A 17,489-nucleotide genomic window follows, 5' to 3' on the forward strand; every position below is an offset into this window, starting at 1 on the left:
GTGTCACAACCTTACATGATACCAACCAGAATGAATTGAAGCACTGCCTGTTGATGTGACGTGCCGCGGATCACATTCACAAAGGCTTGTAGTTCAGATGGTTCAGGTACAGAGGGTTCCAATAATTAGATAAAAACACAAATTCGTATCGATGGTATGAGCACAAATACTTTTTACGAAAAACGATGATACCCGCTACTTAACAAGATGATTCAAAGCAGCAAGTGCATATACATTTTATACGTGTCGTTGGTATTGAGCTATGTGATCAAGCAATGTCAGGCACAAATAGCAACCAAAAATATGTGGAGACTACTAACCGGCAACCATAGCGTGGTCACGCTCGTACGGCTCGAGGGTAATTTGTTCAATAGGCTTGAACTTGTTTTCTCGTAGTTTTTGTACTTCCTGCACGAAAACGGCGGAGGGTGCTGCTGTTGAATCTATACAACTAGCTTTGATGGAGATGACCACGTGGCCACCATCTTTGAGGAAGAACTGCGCATTGTGGATAACAATACGTGCTTGATCGGGTTGTGCAACGTCTGCGAATATAACGTCTACAGTTGACACCAGCATGCGGTACCTGTTAGGAAGACGGGCGTCCTCCACGATGGCTATAGAAAACACTGTTCTCCTCAGCTGCAGCATGCGGTTTGGAAGTACTCACGAATGACGTTTGTTCGCTTTTTGGCCATGTTGATCAAATCACGCCCTGATCGTGGCGAAAATTCGACAGCATAAACAACTCCTTCCTATAACCATGTTTAACACCAGCATTATTAGAAAATGAGGGGCGCGACTCACGGGACCAACAATATCTGCTACGTGACTTACACTCGTGCCGCTAGCAGCACCGAGGTATAGAACCTTCTTTCCAGGTTCAATGAAAATCTTATCCATACCGCCCAATACACCTGCTGCCAACTTACTCCGGAAAGGATTCCATACGCGATACTCGACTTTTGTGTCATCGGCACCACCTTCAATGGATATCCGCTTCTCACCATAAACACTTTCTCCTGGGACAAGGTTCTTCGTGACAAGTAGATGGTCTTTCCCTTTGGCGATAAAGACACCTGGATGTCTATGAGGCTCGAGAATAACCTTCGCGCCGCCTCTGGCTCCACCGCCGGGGCCTCCACGACCACGACCACCGCCCCGACCACCACCCCGACCACCTCCACCTCGACCGCCGCGATCTCCACCTCGCCCACCACGACTTTGGAAACCTCCACCGCGACCACCGCCTGAAGAGATTAGTTCAAAAAGGCATGATATAAAGTGAAGCATCAACGTACCGCGACCGCCTCCTCTACCTCCTCCTACTCCTCCACGTCCACCACCACCTCCCCCGCGTCCTCCTCCTCTACCAAATCCACCACGATTTCCTGATGCTCCTGCAAATCATAGATTAGACAAAGAATACCATCAGGAGATTTCCTAGAAAGATGTAAACATACCAAATGCCATTACAAGTTGTGCAAATGACCTTGCGGTGTGGTCTTCAAAAATTTTAGCGGAAGTTCGTGCCTGTTCGTGCGTGATGGGTACATACCGTGACATTTCGTCACGCACGGGTTCTTCTCGACAATCTCTCGGCTGACAAATCGACAACGTTCTTACCTGATACTCCTGAATGGGCCAGAATTCCGGAATATAGCAATCATGTATGAGCGCTTGAGCAACGGAAGATCACTTGTCATAGTTGGCTCGACGACAACAAACCATTCACCGACTTGCTATATGGGAGTGGATATTACAATCGTCCCACACCAAATCATGATTGCTCCTTGACAAGGTGGCAATCTGCTGGCGGATATCTTCTGTTTAAAAGGGGAATCCGTGCCAATGGACAGGTTCTAATCGCCATGAAGAACAGTCCAAGTACATAATAAAATCAAGGCATCTTCCTACTATTCGACTTCAGATTGATTTGGTTCCACATATATCACATTCTCACAAACAATGCGTTTCCCAATTGTCCTCACCGTTGTTGCTGCTTTGACAGCATCAATATATGCCAGGCCCACCGAGGCCGACGCCGACGGCCACGTTAAAGTATGTCCTATCTTTTGCGTGCGTCAATCAAATTGCAAGAACTGCCCTGATAAAAACTGCGTGAGTATGAGTAGTTTGCATCCTGGAATTATCTACATAACTCACCGGCGTGTAAGATCATCTATATGTTTCTAGTGCAACAGTGAGTCGTGTTTCTACTTTCACATCGTGCAGTATGGTTGATGGCGCGACGCGTGAGTTGGTGCTAGTAATTTGTTGCTCGGTCGATCAACGGGATTGCTTCTGACTAAATTTAACTGCGGTCGAACAATCGAGATCTGGGAATAGAGGACTCGCTTCGAAATGCTGCATTGTCACTTAGATGATAGTGCTCGATTGTTTGGAATGAGGGACTCGCTTTCAAATGCTGAAAACCATGTCGAAAGAAACGCGAAGTGCCGGACAATCTCTGGTCTTGTTTTCGTCAACCGATCACACAGGCAAAGGTAGAATAAAACAAGAACAATAAGAAAGACTAAAGAGTCCAACAAATTATCATACGAGTTCGTTATGAATATGGCATGCAGCGTTGATGGTGCCCGGCACCACACATGAATCATTCACCCCTTCTCCAACGTTCTAGAGAACACATTGAGAATGCTATATTCGCCTCACTGAACGATCATTCAAAATTTGCCCCATAGCCGTCCGAGATGGAGGTACCGTGCCACCAGTAGCAATGCAACACCAAATATAATGCTGCCACCTGAGCAAGGTCAATGTCCACTCAAAGATCGCGCGTGATAGACTTGCCTGAATAATAACCCGCAGCGACAAACCCTCCTGTCGCAGTACTGATGGCACCTGATATCGGAGGACCCGCAGCGCCTCCGAGAGCAATGAGGGACATGAACATTCCCACTCGACGCCCTGCATCTTCCATTTGCCCCATTGCTACAAGAGGTGCAGAGTACAGAGATACATATGCTCCGAGGGAGAATCTGGATGAGTGAGTCAAGCAGCTAGCGGTGAATCAGTGCGGCACGTACCCGTAAATGGCAGCAATTGCAATAAGCTGGGATTCATTTTTGGCAAATGGCCAAACTATTGTCGCGATCCCTGTTACAGCTGTCATAACTACCATGGTGTTGATAGCGCCTGATAAGTTATCAACTGATATTACCACAGTTTGCAGCTATCGAAACCTACCGATTTTATCTGACATCAGCCCAAATGACACACGCAACGCAGACGCCGCATTGGCGATCGCGAGTGTATAGAATGAAAAATCTTTCGAGACGCCAATTGCTACGGCGCTCACAGGGAGATATGTTAACTCTGATGAAACCAAAATATTAGGAGTCACTAATAAGCACAACGGTCGTACCTGTATCAAGACCTAAAACGATCATAATTCCTGAGATGCAATAGATGGTAAATGCTTTGTTGCGAAATGCATTGAAATTGAAGAGTCCCCCACGAATGTTGACGGGTGGGAGCCGTCGTTTCAGTAACTTGAGGGAAATGCGTCAAAGAAAGAGGTATCTACAGGTGCTGACGACATACTACGTTGGCTGTCCCCAGGGTAGCCATCAAAATGAATCCAAACACGCGGACTGTCCATTTAAACCTGCAATCGTATGAACGTATATGAATTGCCCCACGATTGATCGAACGAACTCACCCAATTAATGGAATCAAATTTTGTGCCGCTACAGGAAACACGATGCTGCCGAGCACAGTCCCAATGGTGGTGAGCGACAAAGCCAAGCCACGTCTTTTGGAAAACCATTGTGGCACAATGACCACCGCAGGATTCCACATGATACCACAGCTTACGCCAACACCGACGCCCTGTGTTAGAAAGAACTGCCAGAATTGAGTGCATTCTGCGGTCAGGAAAGTGCATGCGACGAGGACGCAGGTAGCGGCGAAGAACGGTATTTTGAAATACCCCAGGTCAAACATTCGCCCCGTTGCAAGCGATGGAAGGCACGCGAGCGCATACTAGCGGGACAAGTGAGTTACGCAGGTTTGCTAGACTGAGAATTAAACACGCCTGCGTAGAACCGATCCATGCTCTGGATGGTGCAAGAAATTAGTCATGCAATATTGCATCGAACGAACTTAGCGCCTTACATAGTTGAAGGAGAAGTGTGGAGTAGTAGATTTTCCTCGTAATACGCTTGGAAGATCTGAAGGGTGGAAAATGTAGAAATTGCAAGTGTGTGGTGATAAACCTTACTCACACCCCATGAAAGTAGAAAACCAAGCCTGGTGGGACCTTCTTGAGCCAAAATATGGAAATAATTAGGAACAGCTTAATTACGTAGAGAACATAACCGATGCGGCGCTGGAATCCGAAGACGTCAGTGACTGTTTAATAGACTAAAAGTGTGCCATACTCACGCAAAAACCACAAGCCATGCCCTTATTCCTCCATCTGGTGCTTCACCAGGATGTGTTACGTGCTTTTGAGAAATTTGTTCATCCGGGATTTTCGGGTCAACAGCTGCTCCTGTTTTCTGTGTATCGTAAGACGAGACATGACTGCCCTGCAAGGCCTCTACACTTAGTGACATGGCCTCTCCTGCCAATGCGCAGAGAAGAGGTCAGGCCCAATGGAGAGTAGGAGGGAAAGAGCAACTGTACTGGTACCTGAAAGCTATGTTTCCGACATTATTTACATATAGTATTCGGCACTTCCTATAGCTATTTGCAAAACCTTAAGCTTGAGGGATTGTCGGGACTAGTAGTGCTGCGTTCCATTCTCGTTTGACAAACGTTTGACAAAGCCACGCATGCAACGACCAAAAACATGACATTGAACTTGCTGGCCTTCGCTGGTCAAGGTGAGGAATCGAGCCAATTCGGAGGTAGGCCCATTGTATATAGGCTGTGCTTTGCTAATGAAATTGTCATGACGATTTGAAGGCGATTGTATGGCCTCAACTGACAAGTCTCATAGTGTCGGCAGTTCCACTTTTTCAGAAACTTCATGTATATACCCGCACGGCTTCAAGTGCGCGCTGGATCGTCATGTCACGTATTCAAGTTGCAAGGGTGAAGCGTTCAAGTTATGTCGGGAAGGTGCAAGGGTGAAGCGTTCAAGTTAGTATGTCGGGAAGGCCAGCAAGTCCAATTACTATTTTTGGTGCTTGTGTTCGCAATTTAGCGTCATGGCTCATCATCCTGACGCTGTTGTTGCAGCCTGGTAGTGGATGAGATCGCTGGCGCTCCAGAAGCGTTTCCTCAGGTGACTCGGTAGGTGGTCAAATGGAATGCCAAGGATCTCAGTTTTGCCAAAAACCATGAGGCCAAGCTTGAGCTTGATGTAACAGCTGCGGCTTGACACCGGTACTAGTAGTGGACTCGGAACTTCCTTCAAATTCTTCGATCTCAAAACTCGAGCGCTTATATAAGATGAGTCGATGACGCGCACGTGTAAAACTAAACTATTGACTTGTTGATGTGTTGTTTGGTTGCTTACATACCTTCGTCTAAGTTCAGTAGTACGTACTCAGCTGCACATGATCGGTCCTTCTTTCGAGTACATATAGACTACTGGAGGGGACTAACTAAGCATGACGGACCTGTAAATGATGGCGATGATCGATGAAGCTCCAATTGTACAGTCCCCATTTCACATCTTGCGGATTATCCTGAGCCATCTTTCCTAACTAGCATCGATCAATTAGACAAAGCAGACTTGCCATCAGTCCCTAAAGCATACATTTACCTTCTGGCTGTGCAATGTATTGTTTCCCTATGCGAAGGCTTAGCGTCGTTCACTGGCCCAAGTACTGTACATGTCCATCATGGTTCAACATCCTCGAGCGACTGGCGAGCCTGTCATTCATGCACCTGCCGCTCTTGACCTCTCCACACTCCCGCATGACGATCCTGCAACCCAGCACCTCATCATCGTGCATTCCATGGTTGAGAACGGTTGGATTACGCTCAGCCCTTTCCTTCATTATCTCGACAAATCTGTCAGACGAGCTCTTCATAGACGTTCTTAGCAGTTATCAAGCTTTGACGGACGTTGCGGGGATGCTCGCCCTCAACAATTCTTCGCGACGCATTGTTCAACTCGCTTTCCAAATTTGCGATACCTTCGTGAGTAGTGTCTAGCTAGGAGTCCTATGTTAAATCTCCGACGCTCCAAACGTCAACTTCTTCTACAGATGAACTGGGGTTGACAGCACCTATCTAAGTTCCAGGACCTTCCGAATAAAATCTAGCATGTCTCAAAGTGTTGGTATCTTGTGCCCTTTTCCTCGCCAGAAGCCTAGGAGAGAGCCGGCATGGCATTCTGGAAGCTTTGCAGAACGCGGACTGTGTTTTGAACGTCAAAGCATCGCAAGCATCTAGTAGCCTGCGGATGAACACATCCATGACACGCAGTCGATCCATGTCAGTGATGAGCTTTGATGAACAGGGGAAAACAGCCCATCACCCCCTCCTCAATTCAGATACCGTGTTTACATTCGCTCAGTCATTGGAGGGTGGAATGATCAACTGATTATCGCACTCCCACGCACGATACTTCGCTGAGGCAAGCTCCGCATCACTCGACGTAGAGATTCGATTCACGCGTTGACCGCAATCTGAAAATCAAGCAAATCCACGTTTAGAGACAATACATTTGTGTGGGTGAGTTATTATGAGCGCCGGAAGTAAGGTAACCTTCTGACCAGATCTTTCTCGTACAGTAGTACGAGGTGTCCTATATCTCGGCATTGGGTCGACATGTTGATGTAGTCAACTGAATCACATCCTCGAGTGTCGCCTTGACTACAACAATCGTCACGGTGACCTGCATAACTCGACGCTGTTGCTTGATCTCATTCCATATGCGATGGAGCGGGGCGCTCCAGCAGGACAGATCAGGTTGGGAGTGCCAGGGGTCCAGGCGCAGGAGCAGGAGTCCTGTGGCGTGTCGTAGTCGGTCCTCGATAGATAGAGCCACCTCCTCCCGCCATAGAGGTTTGGCCTGGGTTTCCCTTGCAGTCCGTGCCCGATCCAGCGACAGACGGACTGGATGCATCTTCTCAGCGCGTCGAGTACAAGCGATTACTGGTTCCAATTATAACGGACCTTTGGGACATCAAAGCTGCTTTTGGGCAAGGCACACGAAGGCACTGGGGCATGATTAATCGTTCCACCGCCCACATCCAGATCACATTTGCAGAGTTGGGACTCGAAGCTGATGTTAGGACAGGACGAGCCTGATGCTGATGATACGAGCACTAGTGACTCCGACTAATTGGACTAACCTTCCTTCGCCTGCTGTATTTTTCTATACACGTTTACCCGGTTCCTTGATGAGCCAATGAAATACATACCTCGCACCATCAAAATCCATTTGCTAATCCATCACGTTTTGTTGTTTTATCTATCTCATCTCATTGTCAACACCACTGAGCGGTCACACTGTCAATGAGATCTATGGTATTGGCCGAAACAATGAATACACTTGCTGGTAGATTCAGTGTTATTGAAGTTCATGGGTTCAATGCTCAAACCACTATAAAAATGCTACGTTTGACACTTAGATGATAGCGCTCAATTGTTTGGAATAGGGGACTCGCTTTCAAATGCTAAAAACCATGTAGAAAGAAACGCGAAGTGGCCGACAATGTACTACATCTCTGGTCTTGATTTCGTTAACCGATAAGAAAGAGAAAGGCAAAGGTAGAATAAAACAAAAACAACAAGAAAGACTAAAGAGCTCTGGAGTCTAGGACCCACCTTCCATGGTCAACAAATTACAACGAATTCGTTATGAATGTGGTATGGAGCATTGATGGTGGCCAGCACCGCACATGAATCATTCGCTCCTTCTCTGCCGTTCTAGAGCACATTGACAATGCTATATCCGCCTCACTGAACGATCATTCAAAATTTGCCCCATAGCCGTCCGAGATGCAGGTACCGCGCCACCAGTAGCAATGCAACACCAAATATAATGCAACCACCTGGGCAAGGTCAATATCCACTCAAAGGTCGTGCATGACAAACTTGCCTGAATAATAACCCGCAGCGACGAACCCTCCTGTCGCGCTACTGATGGCACCTGATATCGGAGGACCTGCAACGCCTCCAAAAGCAATGAGGGACATGAACATTCCCACTCGACGCCCTGCATCTTCCATTTGCCCCATTGCTACAAGAGGTGCAGAGTACAGAGATACGTATGCTCCGAGGGAGAATCTAGATGAGTGAGTTGAGCAGCTAGTTGTGAATAAGTACGGCGCGTACCCGTAGATGGCGGCAATCGTGATAAGCTGGGATTCAGTTTCAGCAAATGGCCAAACTATTGTCGCGATCCCTGTTACAGCAGTCATAATTGCCATGGTGTTAATGGCGCCTGTTAAATTGTCAACTGATATTACGACAGTCCGCAGCTATCGAGACCTACCGATTTTATCTGACATCAGCCCAAATGACACACGCAATGCAGATGCCGCATTGGCGATCGCGAGTATATAGAATGAAAAATCTTTCGAGACGCCAATTGCTACGGCGCTCACAGGGAGATATGTTAACTCTGATGAAACCAAAATATCAAGAGGCACTATGATAAACACGACGGTCGTACCTGTATAAAAACCTAGAAGTATCATAACTCCTGAGATGCAATAGGTGGTAAACGCTTTGTTGCGAAATGCATTGAGATTGAAGAGTCCCCCACGAACGTTGACGGGTGGAAGCCGTCGTTTCAGTAACTCGAGGGAAATGCGTCAAAGAAAGAGATATCTACAGGTGCTGACGACATACTACGTTGGCTGTCCCCAGGGTAGCCATCAAAATGAGTCCAAACACACGGACTGTCCATTTAAACCTGTAATCGTATGAGTATATATGAATTTCCCCACTATTATTTGGACAAATTCACCCAATTAATGGAATCAAATTTTGTGCCGCTACAGGAAACACGATGCTGCCGAGCGCAGTCCCAATGGTGGTGAGCGACAAAGCCAAGCCACGTCTCTTGGAGAACCAATGTGACACAATGACTACCGCAGGATTCCACATGATACCACAGCTCACCCCAACGCCGACGCCCTGCGTTAGGAAGAACTGCCAGAATTGAGTGCATTCTGCGGTTAGGAAAGTGCACGCGACGAGGATGCTGGTAGCGGTGAAGAACGGTATTTTGAAATACCCCAGGTCAAACATTCGCCCCGTTGCAAGCGATGGAAGGCACGCGAGCGCATACTAGCGGGACAAGTGAGTTACGCAGGTTTGCTAGACTGAGAATTAAACACGCCTGCGTAGAACCGATCCATGCTCTGGATGGTGCAAGAGATTAGTCATGCAATATTGCATCGAACGAACTTAGCGCCTTACATAGTTGAAGGAGAAGTGTGGAGTAGTAGATTTTCCTCGTAATACGCTTGGAAGATCTGAAGGGTGGAAAATGTAGAAATTGCAAGTGTGTGGTGATAAACCTTACTCACACCCCATGAAAGTAGAAAACCAAGCCTGGTGGGACCCTCTTGAGCCAAAATATGGAAATAATTAGGAACAGCTTACGTAGAGAACATAACCAATGCGGCGCTGGAATCCGAAGACGTCAGTGACTGTTTAATGGATTGAGAGTGTACTCACGCAAAAACCACAAGCCATGCCCTTAATCCTCCATCTGGTGCTTTATCAGGATGTGTTACGTGCTTTTGAGAAACATCTTCATCCAGGATTTTCTCGTCAACAGCTGCTCTTGTTTTTTGCCCATCGTAAGACAAGACATGGCTGATTTCAGACGCATAGTCAATGCCCTGCAAGGCCTCTATCATATTTAGTGACTTCTCGGACATGGCCTCTCCTGCCAATACGCAGAGAAGAGGTCAGGCTCAACGGAGAGCAGGAGGGAAGGAGCAACTGTATTGGTATGTGAAAACCATGCTTTCGACGTTATTTACATATAGTCATCGGAACGCCTAGCTCCATCCTATAGCTATTTGCGAAACCTTGAGGGGCCGTCCGGGATTTGTAGTGCTGCATTCCATTCTCGTTTGATAAGGCCACGCATACAATGATCAAAACATGACATTGGACTTGCTGGCCTTCGCTGGTCAAGGTAAGGAATCGAGCCAATCAATAAACTGCCATTACGGTTCGAAGGCCAGCCTACCTGATTGTATAGTCTCAACTGATTGGTCTCGTAGTGAAAAATCGTGTCGGCAGTTCCAAACTTTGTGGACACTTCAAGTGCACACTGGATCGTCATGTTGCGCATTCAAGTTATGCCGGGAAGGCCAGCAAGTCCAATTACTATTTTTGGTGCTTGCGGCCTGTGTTTGCAATTTACCATCATAGCTCCATATGATCATGCCGCTGATCCCATTGCGGGCTCGAAGCCAGAGTAGTGGATGAGATCGCCGGCGCTCCTCCGATGCTTCCCAAGATGACTCGGTAGGTGGTCAAATGGCATGCCAATCATGATGTCCTCCGTTTTGCCAAAAACTTAGCGAGGGATAGGATAAGCTTATGTAACGGCGGCTGAGTTTGTACATGTGATATCGGTCTTCTCTTTCTCGAACTTCCTACTTTCTGCTGAGCAGTTTTGAAGGATTGTAATGCACTTGACTTGTTCCTTGGACTTCTTGAGCACAGACTTCGTTGTCATTTCGAATGTTTCCTCCATCGGCGCGTACGTGGCCCGGTCCACCGTCGCTGCCAGTGGGACATGTCTGGACGACGATAACATCTCCGCCGTCGTAGCGCTTGGTGAGCTCAATTCAGACTGGCGAACTGGAAGAGGGAATCTTGTGCACCGAAAAATTTCCGCGTCGCCATTCAATGAGGCTAATCCACGCAATGTATGGCCGCTGGCCAGCGTGCATCACTCATGTCATAATCCTGAATGCTGCGCCAACATCTACGCCCCAAGAGGTCGCCTAGACTCAGTTGACCATAACGATCCATAATTGACCTATCATGAGTACCTCCATCATGTCTGCCGATGTCCTCAAATCTGCTGGCGAGCAGGACTTTACTGGCAACTCTAAGAAAATTCAAATTCTTCTGTGAATTCAGATGTACGTCAGGTTCATTCGGAGGGTGTATTAAGTATAGGCGTGTGATACTTTCGCCATTTACAAGTATTTCACGCGCTCGGCCGATCCCGAAGCTTGAAGACGAACTATGTTACTTGGCAAACAGCGCGTGCCTGATGGCTTGCAGTCCTTTAAACTTTGACCCGTCGTACACGGGGAGGGGGCCATCGAATTGGCCTTCGTGCCCTAATCGTGACATCGCTGGGTGCCATGAAGATCTCGCAGCGAGTTCTTGCCTTAATCACTCTCGTACAGTCATAATGCTCTAGACACATATGAACCAGGCTAAGTCAGGTTGATGCTTTACGGACAAGACATGTTCATGCTGTTACCATGTGATCTCTCTTTTTCTGTTTAAGCTAGGGATGGCGTCATACATTCAGACCAATCACGGATCTCAATCAGGATGTGCACTGACCAATGGCTATGTATATCGATTGATGCAATACCGATGCATCAACTGCGTAATGGATCAGATCGATTAGATGCAGTGCGTTTTGCACCGTTTCTGCCCGATGATCAGAGTCACCGCCCTTATCTTGGCATCCGCATGATATTATCGCCCGAGGCCGGGATTGCCCGTTTCTGTGATCCCAGGTGCTGGATGGCGGCATATCCAAATTCCATCATCATTATACGTTCGCCAACCTTTCTAGACACCGCTCGTGCCTATCCCTCTGAATATGACCATAGTCTCAAATAACCCCAGTCAGTGGCCTCAAATCAGTTTATCTCGCTCTATGAGCTACTTTATAGGTCCGGGGAGAATCAGTTGGATGATCATGCTTCAATCTAATTTTGACTGCAGTTTTGCAGTTGCCCCCTTTTATGTGAAAAGTAGTGTTGGCAGTTTCACCTTTTCAGAAAAACTTTATAGATAAACGTCCATAACTTCAAGTGCGCGCTGTAGGATCGTCGTTCAAGTAATGCTGCGTCACAATGTGGAGGCGTTAATAATAATACCGAGAAGACCAGCAAGTTCAATTACAAAGCCTCAACCCATTAGCTGCAGTCAGAACAAGTTGCGGAGAGGAATGAGCTTGGAAGGCAGCGGCCCGTATGGCTGATTGCAATACAACTCCGAGTACAACGTTTGGGCCTGGCTGGACGCGTAAAGCTGACAAACAGCTTACCGAGTGTCACTGCACTCCCCTTGGTCTTGCAACTTTCATTCGAGACGCTTCCATCATTACTTGCCATTCGATATGGTCTGGATTACATTGCTCATTGTCGAGTGCTCTGTGAACGAATTTTGTGAGAACCCTCAATGATGATCTTGATACGACAATCAAACTATCGACAAGTTAGCCACCAAGCGACCCCCAGGAACTTGCCATATTCGAGTCTGGATGAACATCCCAGCCCAGTCGGTTGTTCCTGTCATGGAGGTCATGTTACAAGAAACGCGAAGTGCCGGACAGTGTATATATCTCACGTCGCTTTCGCCACCCAATCAGACGGAGTAAGGAAAGGCCACCTTACACAAGAAAACTTGAGGTTCTCTACCCAGCTTGAATGTACAAGCTAACACTATAACAAGAGTGACTGGGGCTCGGCGCCACGCTTGAATCATGTCGCATCCACTCCTGTGCCGATCAAGAGCACATTAACCCAACACCACTTCGCTGAATGATCATTCAAAATTTGCCCCATAGCCGTCCAAGGTGAAGGTACTGCGCCACGAGTAGCAACGCGACACCAAATATAATGCTGCCACCTGGGCAATGTCAATGCTCACTCAAAGATCGTACGTGCCATAAACTTGCCTGCATAATAACCCGCAGCAGCGAACCCTCCTGTCGTGGTACTAATCGCACCCGATATTGGAGGACCTGCAATACCTCCTAAACCAATGATGGACATGAACATTCCCACTCGACGCCCTGCGTCTTCCATTTTCCCCATTGCCACGGCAGATGCAGAGTACAGAGTTATATATGCTCCGATGGAAAATCTGGATGGGTCAGGTCGACTGGGCAGCTAGTGGTGAAAAAGTGTAATGCATACCCGTGAATGGTGGCAATTGCGATAAGCTGGGGCTCATCTTTAGCAAATGGCCAAGCGATTGTCGTGATTCCTGTGATAGCAGTGAAAATTGCCATGGTGTTGAGTGCGCCTGTCAAATATCAACTGATGTTCCCATAGTACACAACCGTCGAGTCTACCAATTTTATCTCCCAACAGCCCAGATGATACACGTCCAAACGCAGATGCCGCATTGGCAATCGCAATTATATAGAATGAAAAATCTTTCGAGACGCCAATTGCTACGGCGCTCACAGAGATATATGTTAACTCTGATGAAACCAAAATATCAGGAGCCAATATGATAAGCACAACGGTCGTACCTGTATAGAGACCTAAAAGTATCACAAGTCCTGAAACGCAATAGGTGGAATATGCTTTGTTGCGGAATGCTTTGAGATTGAAGAGTCCCCCGCGAACGTTGACGGGCGGAAGCCGCCGTTTAAGAAACTGAGGAAAATACGTCGGTCGGGGATGTGTCCTCAGGTGCTAACAACATACTATGTTGGCTGTCCCCATTGCAGCCATCAGCATGAGTCCAAATACACGAACTGTCCATCTAAACCTGAAAGTGTATGAGTGGATATGAATTGCCCCACGATCGACTAAACGAATTCACCCAATTAACGGAATCAAATTTTGTGCCGCTACAGGAAACACGATGCTGCCGAGGGCAGCTCCAAGGGTGGTGGCAGACAAAGCAAGGCCACGTCTCTTGGAGAACCACTGTGACACGATGACGATTGCGGGACTAAATACGAAACCGCAGCCCATTCCTAGGCCGATACCCTGTGTCAGGAAGAGCTGCCAGAATTGAGTGCACTCCGCGGTTAGGAAAGTGCACGCGACGAGGACGCAGCTAGCGGCGAAGAACGGTATTTTGAAGTATCCCAGGTCAAACAGTCGCCCCGTCACAAGTGACGGAAGGTACGTGAGTGCATACTAGCAGCACAAGTGAGCTTAGAAGGCTTGCTAGAACCAGAATTAGACACGCCTGCGTAGAACCGATCCATGCTCTAGAGTGTGCAAGAAATTAGATATCCAACGTTGCATCAAACAGGCTTGGCACCTTACATAGTTGAAGGTGGAGTGTGAAGCAGAAGATTTTCCTCGTAATACGCTTGGAAGACCTGAAAGGGGGAAATTTGTAGGAACTGCAAGTGTGTCGTAACAAACCTTACTTACACCCCATGAATTTGAAAAACCAAACCTGGTACACCTTGAGTCAGACTATGAAAAGATTTAGGAACAGCTTACGTAGAGAATGTAACCAATGCGGCACTACAATCCAAAGAACCTCAGTGACTATTTCGATCAAATGAACTTGTACTTGCGCAAAAACTGCAAGCCATGCCCTCATTCCTCCATCTGGTGCTTCACTAAGAAGTGTCTGAGGTTTCTGACGAGAGGCTTGTTCATTCGGTATTTCCTGGTCGAAGGCTACTGCTGTCTTCTGCGTATCGTAAGACAAGCTATGTTGGCTTCCAGACGCGGAGTTAATGCCCTGCAAAGACTCTATAGTTGGTAACTTCTCCAAGTCGGACATAGCGTTGTTCTCCTGTCAATATGAAGAAAAAATGGTCAGAATTAATAGACAGCTGGGGGGAAAGAGCAATTGTACTGGTGTGTGCAGATCATGCTCTCGGCGTTATGTACACATAGTATTCTCCGCGACATAGAGCTATTTGCAAAACCTTGAGAGCCACAGACGCCATTCTCCGGCAGTGAAGCGTCATTTGATGACGCCACGGTCACAAGGACATTTGGACTTGCTGGCCTTTGCTGGTCTTCGGGTGAGCAGTGAAGCCGGATAATAGGTAGGCTCCTTGTATGTAGTGCTTGCCAATCAAACTGATTTGAAGGTTAAACCTATTGGTAATAGTGCAGATTCAACTTTAAGTTAGTGAAAAATCATATTGGTAGTTTGGCCACCGTTTGAGAAATAAACACCTACAACTTCAAGTAGCTTCAAGACCAAGTGTGCGCTATTAGCGTTGGTCAACTGTTGCAAAGTTGAGGCGTCTCTGCAAACTGCCGCCATGACACGAAATTGTGAGAAATAATGAAGATTTGGGGATATGATATATCTTCTAGAAGTTGTCTTGTGCATGTGCACGGATTTGGTATGGATAAATTCGCTGACGTAATGACCGAGCCGAAAAGGCCTGCAAGTCCACTGATTACTATATTTAGTGCTTGTGTTTGTATCTTCCTGAAGTGAGTGGATCGTCGATACGGATTTCGCTGGCGCTTCCCAGAATGACATGGTGGGTGGTCGAACAGAATATTGCCCTCAGTTTTTCAAATAGTTCGGCAAGAAGAATTGGGATAATTAAATGCTAGTATTAATTGGCATCTGTTCCAAGTCTACATAACGTCGGCAGAATGGCTTGAATAAACCAGTACAGTTTCTCCCCGCCCTTTTTTGATTTTTTATCTCCCTCTGTCTTGAGAGCCATGTCCGAGGAGTCCCAAAGCAAATTCGAGGCTTATCCGGTGTCTGAAGCCTTGCCTCGCCTTGGGTGGAAACCGGAAGCGGATGATCGGGGAACACTGGATCAACACGTTTCTGAGAAGCCTGCACCACACCTTTCTGGAGCACCAGATGGAGGGTTGGCCGCGTGGCTGGTCGTTGTTGCGTAAGTACTTGGGCTACACCATTAGTTCTTTAAAATAATCACTGATATCTTCAAATTACAGTGTCAATTTAGTTTTATTTTCTACGTGAGCTGTCTCAATTTCTTAGCCCCTAGCTTAACTCAAGTGATCACCAGGTTCGGTGTAGCTAATACATGGGGGGTAAGTAAGGCTTCTTACCATATACTTCGCAGTTACTGCAAATCCTCCCCTTTCAGGTCTTCCAAGCGTATTACGAGGAAAATCTACTACGTCACACTTCTCCTTCAAATATGTAAGGTACTAGGTCGATTTGACGCGACATTGTGACTGATTTATCGTACGAATTTTACTCTTCAGAGCATGGATCGGTTCTGCGCAGGTATATCTATCTCTAGGTCCAGTAAACTTGTGTAGCTCACGTATCCTTCTAGTACGCGCTCGTGTACTTTCCAGCACTTGCTACGGGACGAATGTTTGACCTAGGATACTTCAAAATACCATGCTTCGCCGCCAGCTGCGTTATCATTGCGTCCGCATTCCTAACTGCGGAATGCACTCAATTTTGGCAGTTCTTTCTTGTACAAGGTCTCAGTTTGGGAATCTGCTGCGGCATCATAGTCGGTCCGGCACTAGTTGTCATCTCGCATTGGTTTGACGGGAAACGTGGCCTCGCCATGTCGCTCGCTGCCATTGGAGCTTCAATTGGCAGTACCGTGTTTCCTGCAGCAGCACAGAAGTTGATACCATTAATCGGGTCCGGTCAACCGATCATCGACGATTCAGGCTCACTCATACAATTTTAGATTTAAATGGACAATGCGTGTGTTTGGATTCATTCTGCTTGCTACACTTGGGACGGCCAATATAGTATGTCGTCACCACCTAAAGATACCTCTCTCTTTGATGCATGTTCCCCAAGTTACTGAAACGACGTCTTCCACCCGTCAATATTCATGGAGGACTCTTTAATCTTAAAGCATTCCGCAACGCAGCATATGTCATTTTTAGCATTGCAGGAATACTGGCATTTTTAGGACTTTACACAGGTATTTTCGTGGCGGTTACCATTGTGGCTTCCTGATATTCTGAATCGATTCACCAGAGTTAACATATATCTCTGTGAGTGCCGTGGAAATTGGCGTCTCCGAAAACTTTGCATTCTATATAATCGCAATCGCCAATGGGGCATCTACATTTGGACGTCTGTCATCTGGACTAATGGGAGATAAAATCGGTAAGTTTCGATGGCTATGGGCTATGGTAACACCAGTTAATCCTTGACAGGCGCACTCAATACCATGGTAATTTTTACTGCGATGTCAGGAATTATGACATTCGCCTGGCCATTTGCTACAAATGAATCCCAGCTCATTGCAATAGCGACTATTTACGGGTATGTGCGGCCTTTGTTCGTTACCAGCTGCCAACTCACCCAATACAGATTCTCCTCGGGAGGATTTGTAGCTCTCTTCGCTGTAGCTGCCGTAGCAATGGGAGACATGGAAGACGCAGGACGCCGAGTGGGAATGTTCATGTCCCTCGCTGGCTTTGGAGCCATTGCAGGTCCTCCGATATCAGGCGCTATTTGTACCGCGTCAGGAGGGTTCGCTGATGCGGGTTTCTATGCAGGCAGGTTTATAAAATGCCGATATTTGAGTGAACATTGATCCTGTCCAGGTGGCATCATTATGTTTGCTGCTGGATTGCTACTTCTGGCGCGGTACCTCCTTGCACCCCTATGGGGCAAGTGCTGAATCATCCATTCAGTGGAACAAATCA

General features: G+C 47.1%; 6 protein-coding genes across 6 annotated transcripts; 2 read left to right on the forward strand and 4 right to left on the reverse strand.

The window, feature by feature from the left end:
* Window positions 1-32: 32 nt before the first annotated feature.
* Window positions 33-1,544, reverse strand: DFJ58DRAFT_700119 (Fibrillarin). Its single transcript, XM_041383564.1, has 6 exons — window positions 1,464-1,544; window positions 1,302-1,400; window positions 808-1,250; window positions 671-755; window positions 321-617; window positions 33-260 (listed from the first exon to the last, which is right to left on the reverse strand). The coding sequence occupies exons 1-6, from the start codon at window positions 1,471-1,473 to the stop codon at window positions 238-240; spliced, it is 957 nt and encodes a 318-aa protein (XP_041246838.1). The 5' UTR covers window positions 1,474-1,544; the 3' UTR covers window positions 33-237.
* A 903-nt stretch (window positions 1,545-2,447) lies between these two features.
* DFJ58DRAFT_680844 (major facilitator superfamily domain-containing protein) lies at window positions 2,448-4,654 on the reverse strand. The gene is made up of 12 exons (XM_041383209.1): window positions 4,411-4,654; window positions 4,331-4,354; window positions 4,251-4,275; window positions 4,141-4,196; window positions 4,061-4,082; window positions 3,686-4,008; window positions 3,568-3,631; window positions 3,389-3,515; window positions 3,211-3,339; window positions 3,051-3,159; window positions 2,815-3,002; window positions 2,448-2,767 (listed from the first exon to the last, which is right to left on the reverse strand). Exons 1-12 carry the CDS (start codon window positions 4,581-4,583, stop codon window positions 2,688-2,690), a joined length of 1,320 nt encoding a protein of 439 aa, XP_041246839.1. The 5' UTR covers window positions 4,584-4,654; the 3' UTR covers window positions 2,448-2,687.
* An 887-nt stretch (window positions 4,655-5,541) lies between these two features.
* On the forward strand, window positions 5,542-5,925 carry DFJ58DRAFT_774004 (uncharacterized protein). The gene is made up of 2 exons (XM_041389359.1): window positions 5,542-5,630; window positions 5,686-5,925. Exons 1-2 carry the CDS (start codon window positions 5,617-5,619, stop codon window positions 5,876-5,878), a joined length of 207 nt encoding a protein of 68 aa, XP_041246840.1. The 5' UTR covers window positions 5,542-5,616; the 3' UTR covers window positions 5,879-5,925.
* A 2,078-nt stretch (window positions 5,926-8,003) lies between these two features.
* DFJ58DRAFT_868814 (MFS general substrate transporter) lies at window positions 8,004-9,860 on the reverse strand (the record flags this gene model as incomplete). Its single annotated transcript, XM_041394247.1, has 11 exons — window positions 9,619-9,860; window positions 9,544-9,567; window positions 9,464-9,492; window positions 9,358-9,413; window positions 9,276-9,299; window positions 8,903-9,225; window positions 8,785-8,848; window positions 8,606-8,732; window positions 8,426-8,554; window positions 8,266-8,374; window positions 8,004-8,217 (listed from the first exon to the last, which is right to left on the reverse strand). Exons 1-11 carry the CDS (start codon window positions 9,822-9,824, stop codon window positions 8,004-8,006), a joined length of 1,305 nt encoding a protein of 434 aa, XP_041246841.1. The 5' UTR covers window positions 9,825-9,860.
* Window positions 9,861-12,549: 2,689 nt separating this feature from the next.
* Window positions 12,550-14,798, reverse strand: DFJ58DRAFT_214928 (MFS general substrate transporter). Its single transcript, XM_041379284.1, has 12 exons — window positions 14,426-14,798; window positions 14,349-14,372; window positions 14,277-14,301; window positions 14,166-14,221; window positions 14,086-14,107; window positions 13,711-14,033; window positions 13,593-13,656; window positions 13,415-13,541; window positions 13,232-13,363; window positions 13,074-13,182; window positions 12,833-13,020; window positions 12,550-12,783 (listed from the first exon to the last, which is right to left on the reverse strand). The coding sequence occupies exons 1-12, from the start codon at window positions 14,635-14,637 to the stop codon at window positions 12,704-12,706; spliced, it is 1,362 nt and encodes a 453-aa protein (XP_041246842.1). The 5' UTR covers window positions 14,638-14,798; the 3' UTR covers window positions 12,550-12,703.
* A 750-nt stretch (window positions 14,799-15,548) lies between these two features.
* DFJ58DRAFT_725028 (major facilitator superfamily domain-containing protein) lies at window positions 15,549-17,464 on the forward strand (the record flags this gene model as incomplete). The annotated part of the gene is made up of 12 exons (XM_041385168.1): window positions 15,549-15,730; window positions 15,792-15,815; window positions 15,866-15,890; window positions 15,947-16,002; window positions 16,068-16,089; window positions 16,142-16,464; window positions 16,514-16,577; window positions 16,630-16,756; window positions 16,813-16,944; window positions 16,995-17,103; window positions 17,152-17,327; window positions 17,388-17,464. The coding sequence occupies 12 exons, from the start codon at window positions 15,549-15,551 to the stop codon at window positions 17,462-17,464; spliced, it is 1,317 nt and encodes a 438-aa protein (XP_041246843.1).
* Window positions 17,465-17,489: the final 25 nt, after the last annotated feature.

Source organism: Suillus subalutaceus (genome assembly GCF_016647625.1).
Source record: "Suillus subalutaceus strain FC151 chromosome Unknown DFJ58scaffold_23, whole genome shotgun sequence".
Lineage (NCBI taxonomy): Eukaryota > Fungi > Basidiomycota > Agaricomycetes > Boletales > Suillaceae > Suillus > Suillus subalutaceus.

Coding starts and splice junctions, on each gene's coding strand:
- DFJ58DRAFT_700119 (XM_041383564.1), bottom strand. Junction 756..807: donor TAGCAGATATTGTTGGTCCC/GTGAGTCGCGCC, acceptor ACATGGTTATAG/GAAGGAGTTGTTTATGCTGT. Junction 261..320: donor TGACCACGCTATGGTTGCCG/GTTAGTAGTCTC, acceptor TTGATCACATAG/CTCAATACCAACGACACGTA.
- DFJ58DRAFT_680844 (XM_041383209.1), bottom strand. CDS start 4,583: ATGTCACTAAGTGTAGAGGCCTTGCAGGGCAGTCATGTCTCGTCTTAC. Junction 3,340..3,388: donor CGTTTTAGGTCTTGATACAG/GTACGACCGTTG, acceptor TGGTTTCATCAG/AGTTAACATATCTCCCTGTG. Junction 3,160..3,210: donor GCTGATGTCAGATAAAATCG/GTAGGTTTCGAT, acceptor ATAACTTATCAG/GCGCTATCAACACCATGGTA.
- DFJ58DRAFT_214928 (XM_041379284.1), bottom strand. CDS start 14,637: ATGTCCGACTTGGAGAAGTTACCAACTATAGAGTCTTTGCAGGGCATT. Junction 13,183..13,231: donor GCTGTTGGGAGATAAAATTG/GTAGACTCGACG, acceptor GATATTTGACAG/GCGCACTCAACACCATGGCA. Junction 13,021..13,073: donor GCAATTGCCACCATTCACGG/GTATGCATTACA, acceptor TGACCCATCCAG/ATTTTCCATCGGAGCATATA.